At 58.9% G+C, this 9,965-nt stretch overlaps 5 protein-coding genes across 5 annotated transcripts; 3 read left to right on the top strand and 2 right to left on the bottom strand.

Moving 5' to 3' along the window:
- On the top strand, positions 1–606 carry J7T54_003170 (divalent heavy-metal cations transporter; the record flags this gene model as incomplete). The annotated part of the gene is made up of 1 exon (XM_051506984.1): positions 1–606. A coding segment is annotated over one exon (606 nt), but the record flags the coding sequence as incomplete, so codon positions are not given.
- Positions 607–1,493: 887 nt separating this feature from the next.
- Positions 1,494–3,160, top strand: J7T54_003169 (uncharacterized protein; the record flags this gene model as incomplete). The annotated part of the gene is made up of 2 exons (XM_051506983.1): positions 1,494–1,901; positions 2,195–3,160. The coding sequence occupies 2 exons, from the start codon at positions 1,494–1,496 to the stop codon at positions 3,158–3,160; spliced, it is 1,374 nt and encodes a 457-aa protein (XP_051361883.1).
- Positions 3,161–3,233: 73 nt separating this feature from the next.
- J7T54_003168 (uncharacterized protein) lies at positions 3,234–4,545 on the bottom strand (the record flags this gene model as incomplete). The annotated part of the gene is made up of 4 exons (XM_051506982.1): positions 3,234–3,394; positions 3,438–3,735; positions 3,976–4,287; positions 4,534–4,545. The coding sequence occupies 4 exons, from the start codon at positions 4,543–4,545 to the stop codon at positions 3,234–3,236; spliced, it is 783 nt and encodes a 260-aa protein (XP_051361882.1).
- A 697-nt stretch (positions 4,546–5,242) lies between these two features.
- Positions 5,243–7,639, top strand: J7T54_003167 (putative acyltransferase -like protein; the record flags this gene model as incomplete). The annotated part of the gene is made up of 1 exon (XM_051506981.1): positions 5,243–7,639. The coding sequence occupies one exon, from the start codon at positions 5,243–5,245 to the stop codon at positions 7,637–7,639; it is 2,397 nt and encodes a 798-aa protein (XP_051361881.1).
- Positions 7,640–8,801: 1,162 nt separating this feature from the next.
- J7T54_003166 (uncharacterized protein) lies at positions 8,802–9,196 on the bottom strand (the record flags this gene model as incomplete). Its single annotated transcript, XM_051506980.1, has 2 exons — positions 8,802–9,046; positions 9,112–9,196. 2 exons carry the CDS (start codon positions 9,194–9,196, stop codon positions 8,802–8,804), a joined length of 330 nt encoding a protein of 109 aa, XP_051361880.1.
- Positions 9,197–9,965: the final 769 nt, after the last annotated feature.

The raw sequence follows: 9,965 nt of genomic DNA, 5'->3' as shown, positions 1-9,965 counted from the left end.
AAGATCCAGGACAAGGAGGGCATCCCTCCCGACCAGCAGCGCCTGATTTTCGCCGGCAAGCAGCTTGAGGATGGCCGCACTCTTTCCGACTACAACATCCAGAAGGAGTCCACTCTCCATCTCGTCCTCCGCCTCCGTGGTGGTATGCAGATTTTCGTCAAGACACTCACTGGAAAGACTATCACGCTGGAGGTTGAGTCATCCGACACGATTGACAACGTGAAGAGCAAAATTCAAGACAAGGAGGGTATTCCTCCCGATCAACAGCGTCTAATTTTTGCCGGCAAGCAACTCGAGGATGGCCGCACTCTCTCCGATTACAACATCCAGAAGGAGTCAACACTCCACCTGGTGCTCCGTCTGCGTGGTGGTATGCAAATCTTCGTCAAGACCCTGACAGGCAAGACTATTACACTGGAGGTTGAGTCATCCGACACTATCGACAACGTGAAGAGCAAGATTCAGGACAAGGAGGGTATTCCTCCTGACCAGCAACGCCTCATCTTTGCTGGTAAGCAATTGGAAGACGGTCGCACCCTCTCGGACTACAATATCCAGAAGGAATCGACCCTTCACCTGGTGTTGCGTCTGCGCGGTGGCCAGTAGGTGGCGAGCATGATTGACACGATGGCGTTTTGGAATTCGACTTGATATGGGACTGCACGATGGGAGCAGTTATGACCTCTTAGCATAGTTTCGCCATCTTTTACGGATGGTGCCGAATCAGACAATAGTCCCCGTCTGCACTTGAATATCATGGATTCGTTATGTGATTGTCGATCAGTAAGGTACCTAGGACAAAGCCGTCGCTTCCGGGTGATTAGCTACCACATTCTCTCTCGCAAGTGGGGCGGCGTGAGGTCGACTCCAGTGTGGCTCCTTCCTCCACTTCCCAAAGAACGATTTACCTTGACTTTTCTCTTGCAAAGCCTCTCGCGCGGCTTCCTGGGACTTACGCTATGGTCAGGCGCCTTTCTTCATTACATCCACGAGATCGTTTCATACCGCCGTGAACCAGTGTCGCAGCTTTCAGCTTCACACATGCGCCCATGCCTTCCTACTTCTACCACCTCAAATTCGAGCTGTATACCTCGCCCACCCCGAACGAACCACCATCTCTCACAGCACTAGCTGGGACTACCGACGAGTTTTGGCTGCCGCCAGGTCATGCGGACGTGTTCGACGAGAGCTTTCCGAGTCATCCACGGGTCGACAGGCAAACGACGCAAACCATTCCCATACGCGACGAACAACCACAGCTTGGCCGGAGATCATCTGGTCCTGCGAGCTCGTCGTCTCCCGTGAATACTGGGTCCGGCGCAGTTGGAAGCAGAGTCGAGCGAGCGGGTGGGCGACTATCTGAATCTGAACGGCACTTGTTGGCGCGAACTACAAGCTATCCTCTCCCCACGGCCGACGCAGGATTGAAACCCGATACTGCTGTACAAGACTGGCGTTTCGGACGCGTGAGTCTCCTGACGGTTGATCTCGCCATGGCGGCGGGACCGGCGCCCGAGCTGGGCCCTGCGGGCAGCGGTGCTGCCACGAAAGCAGAGCTTCTACCCGTTGTGACAAAGAACACAGAGGTGGGCTGGGGAGTGGTCCATTTCTACAGAGAGGGCGAGGAGACACCCTCGCTAAGCGGTGCAGGCGCTGCGCAGGAGGCCATAGACGACGCGGAGGAGTGTACGACCATGTGCATCCCAGCTGTGCCATTCTACATGAGCCCGGCCGATCTAGTTGTGTTCCTGGGCGAGGAGTGGACAAAGTACATTAGCCACTGCCGAATGGTCATGACGTCGCGGATGAACCGATACATGGTGCTGTTGCAGTTTCGGGATGCCGCGAGAGCGAGAGCGTGGAGGAGGGCATTTGATGGCAAGATATTTAACCGGATGGACGTGAGTGCCTCTTTGTTCTGCGGCGTGGGCGATGTATTGACGATTGTTGGCAGCCACAAATATGCCACGCCGTATGCGTTAAAAAGATCACGTTCGAAACGCCGGGACTATCGACAGCGAGTATATCCAACAGCGTCTCGTCTTCAATCTCAAGCTCTCTGCGACCCTTGCCGCCGCCAACGCCGAGTCTTGTCGAGCTGCCGACGTGTCCCGTTTGCCTAGAGCGCATGGACGAGACGAGTGGCCTGATGACGATACCCTGCTCGCACGTCTTTCACTGTACATGTTTGCAGAACTGGAGAGGGCAGGGCTGCCCTGTTTGCCGTTTCACAGGCGCAGCCCAAGACGAAGACGAGGCAGCAGCAAGCCCTGAAACGCAACCGTTCGGCTCCTCGGTATCAAACCTATGTGCCGTGTGTGACAGCACGGACGACTTGTGGATATGCCTGATCTGCGGGCACGTCGGCTGTGGGCGGTACAAGGGCGCCCATGCCAAGGCGCACTGGAAGGACACTGCGCACAACTTTGCTCTCGAGCTGGAGACGCAGCATGTGTGGGACTATGCTGGCGACATGTGGGTGCATCGATTGATACGTGACAAGGGCGACGGCAAAGTCGTCGAACTACCCAACAGGAGTGGACCGTCGGGCCAAGAACAGCATCAGCAGCTGCCGAATGAGGATGTCGTTCCACGCTCCAAGCTGGACAACATCGGATTTGAGTATTCACATCTCATATCGAGCCAGTTGGAGTCGCAGCGGGCGTACTTTGAGGGTCTCATGAACAAGGCGGTCGACAAGGCGTCCATGGCCACCGCGGCAGCAGAGAACTCTGCTGCACAGAGCACCAAGGCGATGGAGCGACTGGGCGAGCTGGAGGCGAAGTACAGCGCCCTGACGAAGCACACCATCCCCCAGCTCGAGCGTGATCTGGAGCGCGAGAGGACAAAGGCCAACAAGAGCCAGGAGTTGGCGCGCAGCCTGGGGAAAACCGTGCAAGAAGAGAAGCAGATCAACGAGGGGCTGATGAAGCGTATCGAGCACTTGAACACGGAGGGTGAGACGACACGCAAACAGCTGGAGGCGCTCAGGACAGAGAACACCGAGCTGAAGGAGATGAACCGCGACCTGTCCATGTTCATCTCCGGGCAGGAGAAGCTGAAAGAGATGGAGAGCGGAGGGCAGCTGAGTGAAGGGGAAGTGCAAGGGGGCACGGCGAGCGTTTCTGACAGGAAGGGGAAACGAAGAGCGAAACGGTGAGGCTGCATGATTATCAAGGAAACACAGATGTCATTGAATGCAAGGGGGCTATCACTACAACGCGGCGCATCACTCATACCAGACCAGCCAGCTCGTCTGCCACCTTGCCCTCAGGAAACGGCTCACACTCAAACCCTGACGAATTGTGGACGTTGGCGCAATACGACTCCGTCAAGGGCTTCTTCGTATCGCCCGTGACAACGGAAAAGTCCTCGACAGTAATGTTCGTACATCCTGCACCGCCCCCCGCGCAGCGCAATGAAGCAGCGAGCGTGACGCCATGCGCCGTCGTCCGAGTCGATGGTGTCGATGCCGTCCGTGTTGAGGGTCGAGTGGGCGCTGTTGCTGTTGCTGGTGTTGTTGCTGTAGATGGCGTCGAAGAGGAGGTCGTGGGACCAGGTGGTGGCCATGGTCCACATCTGGGCCTGGACGAAGCGCGGGTTGGTGATGACGGAGGCGTGGAGGTGGCGCCAGTTGATCATCATGAGCCGGCGGGCGAGGTTGTCGCGTCCACGGGCCCAGTCGTACCAGACCTGGCCGTGGCCGTCGAGGCGGACGTGGCGGCCGCCAAAGTACTAGACGGTGCTGGGCATGGAGACAGAGTGTCCGGTTCTGAGAGGCGGCAAAGTCTTCCCAGCGGGACAGAGGGGGGATGTCCTCGGGAGAGTGTGGGTGGTGCGGGAGCAAGGAGAGCTGGGAGTTGACGATTGATGCTACCGCCAGAGGCAGCATGATGAGGATTGTCGTATACGCTGTCCGCTGTCGTATGTTGGGAAACCGAGGCGGGGCCTGTATACTATATGCCGCCAGTTCACAGACTTGCTTGCGTCCTGGGGCAGTATGGTGATGCTGATCGACATGAGCCAGTCGAACCAGGCATCAGATGACTTGAACGGTGCCGGACGCACAAAGCTGATCCACGTCGTGGATGCTGGAGCACGGCAACCGTTGGTTCCGGTGCTTGCTTTGGCCATGGCCATGGTACACCTGTGCTTGCTGCTTGCTTCCCGTGCGGGGAGACGAGGATGAGAAGTGTGGTCGTCGACCCAAGGATCCACGACGCCGGGATCTCCGTCCGGGATGGACCATGGCGTCCGCTTCTTCCCGGGCCCCCGGCGCTGACCCCACTGGCGGAGCTGTCAATGCTTTGCAGTCTTCCTTTGCTTGTCGGCCACTCAGGAAGTACGCAGGAGATAGACAATCAGAACTTGGGCGCTTGTAGAAAGGTTCTAGCTGATTCAACGTCAAGTCGCGACGGGGCTGCTCCTCTGGTGACGCGTCACAGACAAGGCACGGTAAGGAAGGCTTGGCTTGGCTGGCTGGCTACATGCCTCGTGCGTTGTGATCAGGGGAAATTTGGAGCTACAACTTACACGCACCTTCATTGCCAGGAATTCCAAGGAATTCTCATTCCTAATGTATTAATGGGTCGCGTTCCAGTCCAGTCTCCTAGACTTACGTACAATACCTGCCTGCATCGACCACGCCCCGACGATAGGCGGGCGACGGGACGGCCGACGCAGGGGCGACATAACTTGGGCCGCCAAGCAGTGAGCACCGACCACCTGCTCTTCTTCTCTCGCGAGTCTCGAGTCTCGAGTCTCGAGTGTCAATGGAGCAGCAAGGATCAGCCAAGTCTTTTGAATATTATTTGCCTGCTCCATCCCTCTTGATTTGCATGTGATCGGCGCTGGGTCGAAAAGTTCTGTCTGCAGACTTCTGGGGGAGGACTGCGGATTCACCCTCACTCCAATAACCAACAAATCCAAGCAGCTACTTTATTTACCCTTCACCCCAATTCAACAAGCTTTCGCAGCACCAGCTCCAGCACCAGCTCCAGCCATCATCCGAGACCCGGGGATCAGCCCAGCCCAGCCGAGCCGCCTCTAGTCTCGTCCTCAGGGTTCCCCAATCATTAATAACTTATAGATCCGCCAGTCCGTCCGACCAACCCGGCGCACCCTGCCCTGCCCAACCATCAATACCCACGCGCCCGTCGCTGGGCCTCGCGACCGCACGCCGCCTCCCCTCCCCTCCCCATCGCATCACATCGAACGTCCCCCCTCCCTCGCGAATTCGAACATGGCGGCGTCTCAGCCTGAGCAGCAGCCAGCGCAGGCGGACGCACACGACAGAGGCGCGCTGGCCACTACCCCGCACCGCAATGACAACACCGCGACCACCAAGCCCAAGACCAAGAAGCACGAGAAGGAGCTCTATCCCATGGTCAACTGGAAGTACGACCTCTTCCTCTACATCATCGGCAACCTCGTTGACACCTTCTTCCGCGAGGTCGTCCCCCGCGGCTCCTGGCGCGTGCCCCAGTCCGGCCCCGTCCTCTTCGTCGCCGCCCCCCACGCCAACCAATTCGTCGACGCCCTCCTGCTCCAGCGTGTCCTGCGCCAGGAGGCCAACCGCCGCGTTTCTCTCCTTATCGCCCAAAAGTCCGTTCATGGCTTCATCGGCTGGGGCTCGCGCCAGGTCGGCGCCGTCCCCGTCGGTCGCGCCCAGGACGCCGCCAAGCCCGCCACCGGCCGCATCTACCTTCCCGACCCCATCAACGACCCGACTCTTGTCCGCGGCGTCGGCACTAAGTTTGGCCAGGGCGAGGGTGAGGTCCAGGGCATGCTCTTCCTGCCCTCGGGCAAGAAGACCACGGGCGCCAACGTCGACATTGCTCAGATCCTGAGCCCTGAGGAGGTCCGCATCAAGCGCCCCTTCAAGGGCAAGCTGGCCATGGAGCAGCTGACGGGGCGCGACGACGTCGACGAGGACGGCAACTTTACCGACAAGAGCCGCAAGGGCTGCGCCGACGGCTTCGAGGGCACAAAGTTCAAGCTGGCCCCGCACACGGACCAGACAAAGGTCTACGAGGCCGTCTTTGCGCGCCTCCGCAGCGGCGGCTGCGTGGGCATCTTCCCCGAGGGCGGCAGCCACGATCGCACCGAGCTACTGCCCCTCAAGGCCGGCGTCGCCATCATGGCCCTCGGCACCCTCGCCGAGTCCCCCGACTGCGGCCTCAAGATTGTGCCCGTCGGCATGAACTACTTCCACGCGCACAAGTTCCGCTCGCGCGCCGTGATTGAGTTTGGCACCCCTGTCGAGATCCCCAAGTACGTCGTCGACCAGTACCGCAACAACAGCCGCCGCGAGGCCATTGGCCAGGTCCTCGACACCGTCTACCAGGCCCTCAACTCGGTCACCGTCTCGGCGCCCGACTACGACACGCTCATGATGATCCAGGCCGCGCGCCGTCTCTACAACCCGACGGGCAAGAAGCTGCCGCTGCCCGTCGTCATCGAGATGAACAGGCGCCTCTGCAAGGGCTACGAGAAGTACAAGGACGACCCCCGCATCGCCAAGCTCTCCAAGGACGTCAAGACCTACAACCAGCAGCTGCGCTACCTCAACCTCAAGGACCACCAGGTCCAGTACGCCCGCATGTCCATTTTCAAGGTCATCTTCCTCACCGTCTACCGCTCCATCAAGCTGCTCCTCCTCTTCCTCGCCACCGTCCCCGGCCTGACGCTCTTCGCGCCCGTCTTCATCGCCACCAAGATCATCAGCCGCCAAAAGGCCAAGACCGCCCTGGCCGGCTCCACCGTCAAGATCCAGGGGCGCGATGTCATGGCCACGTGGAAGATCCTCGTCGCCCTCGGCTTCGCGCCCACGCTCTACCACTTCTACTCCACCCTCATCGTCGCCAAGGTCTGGCACGACCGCCTCTGGGGCCACGTCCCGGGCTGGGTGCCCCTCTGGCTCGTCTACTGCCTCGTCTGGCCCGCCATGGTCGGCATCACCTTTGCCGCCCTGCGCTTCGGCGAGGTCGGCATGGACATTTTCAAGTCGCTGCGGCCCCTCCTCCTCTGTCTCTCGCCCATGTCCGGCTACAACATTCACCGCCTACGGAATCGCCGCGCCGAGCTGAGCTCCGAGGTCACGGAGCTCATCAACACCCTCGGCCCGGAGATGTTCCCCGACTTTGACAAGACGCGTCTCGTCCCCGGACCCCTCAAGGTGGAGGAAGGCGGCGCGCCGGCCAGCAGCAGCAGCAGCGGTCACCGCCGGCAGGACAGCGACCAGTCCAGCCAGGGCGGCTTCGAGGTCGAGACGCCTCCCGCGCTGTCCCGACGCGCCACCACACAGTCCAGCCGCCAACTGCCCCGGCACGACTCGTTCAGCAACATTGGCCACGTGGGCATCTTCTCCACGCGGCCGCCGTCGCGGTCCCGCAGCCGCTCGCGCTCCAGCAGCAGCGGGGGCGGCTTTGGCTCGAGTGGCTTCCCCATTACGGGTTTTACGAGCCTGGATTCTAAAGAGGGCTTTGACGAGGCGAGTCGCAAGATTCGCGCGGCCATGAAGGATAGGCGGCGGCGGTCTGACAAGGTTCACAAGATGGAGACGGGGCCTGAGGATGATGATGAGGGTGGGGACAGTGAGGAGGAGGGCTACGATGAGGCGCGCAAGAAGAATATGTAACGGTACGTGAGCGGGAACGGGACGATATGGAGTCACAATGAATGTATTAGTTTTTATCTGACTGCAGGGTAAGCTGTTACTGGAGGTGAGACGCTCGACTGACGTAGTACTACGTCCGTGTCCGCGCAGAGCCGCACATGCACGTAGGTGTGCGCAATCATGCGGTTCTGAGAATGAAGCCTTGACTGATGAGCGACACCCGAGGGATTGCGCGTGCGTCTGCAACAAGGTACTCCCTCCAGACACTAGGCCTGCGATCCTATAATCCGTAGTTTGGAGAGTGAGAAGCAGGGTCGTGGCGCAGGGGAGGAGGGGACCCCTAGGGAAGAGGCTGCAAGAAGGGTTGCGAGGCTTGATGCGGCAGGGGTTGCATGATTGCATCGTCGTGACGGCGATCTGGGCGAGGTGACGTCTGGAAGGATCGGGCGACAGATGTCCGCGCCTCCGTTTCAGAATACGCGACGCAGTGTAATGAGCATGTCCAGCAATGTCCTGCAGAGCGTTCGACAGGAAGAGTCAATCATGTGTGGATCAGACGGTGATCCTGCGGCAGCGTGTGGCCGCTTGTGAAGTCATCGTCGCTACGTTGGGGATGGATTGACCGGACCCTTTGGTGGTGGACGTGAAGGTTGGGTACCTACATTCAGCAGGGAGAACACGAGCAAATAGTATAGTACCAATTCTTCAATCGCAACGTTTTTCTCCGTTGCTCTAGGTCGCTCACCCTAAGTTAAGCGTTGGCCCGGACCACTAGACTAGTGGTCCGGCAATCGGTCCGTAGAAGCGCAAGTGCCGGCGGCGCAGCTGGCTTGGACAGATCAATGCCAAGGCCAATGACAAGTCAAGCCAAGCTTGCTGGGAATGCAAATCTACGAGGCTGTTTCATTGCTATCCGGAATCTGTCACCTGTTCACAGTGTGGCCAAGCCGCGTGTGTACACGTCTAGGACAGTCGCTCAAATTCATCAAATCTATCTACAGCAAGCAAGACAGCGAGCAGCAAACGCAAAAAAGCAAAATCAGTCGTAGCAACGACCACGGTATCGTTGATCTCTTGCCCCGTTCATTCTGTCCTCAATCTGCTCGATCCATTCCATCCATGAGCTCGATCTGCGCAAAAGAGAAAAACGCCAACCCCTTGTCTATCCTTCCCCACTCCGCTCTCATGCGTGGTAGGTTTGGTTCCTGGGGCCCCAGTGGCGACCACCGACGATGCCGTTGTGGTACGGCTTGTCCTGCTGGTCCGGTTGGCTCTCGGGCGTAAAGGCACGCTTGTCGACGACGACGGTGGGCTTGCCGTGGTGAGGCCTGTCCGTCTCGTTGTACCGGCCGAAGGCACGGGCTGTGAGGTTGCCGGGGGCATGGTAGGGGTAGCTGTGGCGTGGGCGGACCTCGGGGGCCTCGACGGCTGTTGATAATGTGTTAGTCAGGGTGCTCGTTGTTGTTGTTGTTGAAGCCAGAGTGGAGACAAACCACGAGGAGCTGTGTAGTCGGCCATCTTGAAGGGAATGGCGGAGGCGGACGCAGCCAGGGCGATGACAAAGCCGGTTATCTTCATGGTGAGTGCTGTGTGTGAAAATTGCTGAGCAAACTCGTTGTTGTGGAAAGAGAGGTGAGCGTCGTGACCGGCACGGACAAGAGATGATACAGTGGAGTAGTCGAATCGAAGTACGTATCTGAGAAGAATCGAGACGACCAGAGATGGGTCGGGAGGGGCGTCTTGGCTTTATGGATAAGTTGAATCGACGAGGGCCATCCACTTGAGAATGATTCAACGAGACCTTGCTTCCGGTTTGCCTGCCGGGGGGTGCGAGTGGAGGATGGATGTGACGGTGCACTCCCAGTGTTGGACGGTGACCAGGGTGGGTGAGTGTGCCTGTAGCGTGTGGATGGATAGATAAACAGATCGTTCGGCGGGAGGGCTCCTTCAGGTGTGGTGCGGAACAGGCGATACCGAGAGCTGTGCAAGGAGGGAGGAGACGAGGCAATATTCAAGATAGGGGCTGGCCTGTGTGATGTTGATTTGGGTGGTCTTTGCTTGTGTTGCCGAGTAATGGTGAGCAGAGGCAATCAGGACGAAGACAAGGAAACTTATAGTCAGTCAGTGCAGACAAGAAAAGACATGGCTGGAGCAGATGGTGATCACTTGCCCAGTGCTCTCTGTCTTGATCAGATCGTCACAGCACAAAACAACGAGGTTGACATGGAGCTCTTCAAGCCTCAAGGGACCCTTTGCAGTAGCGCCAGGAGATGGATCCTGTCGACCGGGTGGTGGTGGTGGTGGTGGTGTCCCACACCATCCTTGTCCGGCACTTTGGGAGCCTGAC

The sequence above is a fragment of the Emericellopsis cladophorae genome, assembly GCF_022114955.1.
Source record: "Emericellopsis cladophorae strain MUM 19.33 chromosome Unknown NODE_26_length_287487_cov_117_473679, whole genome shotgun sequence".
Classification (NCBI taxonomy): Eukaryota; Fungi; Ascomycota; class Sordariomycetes; order Hypocreales; family Bionectriaceae; genus Emericellopsis; species Emericellopsis cladophorae.
Note: the sequence above shows the minus strand (reverse complement) of the source record. Positions and strands in the feature narration are given on the sequence as shown.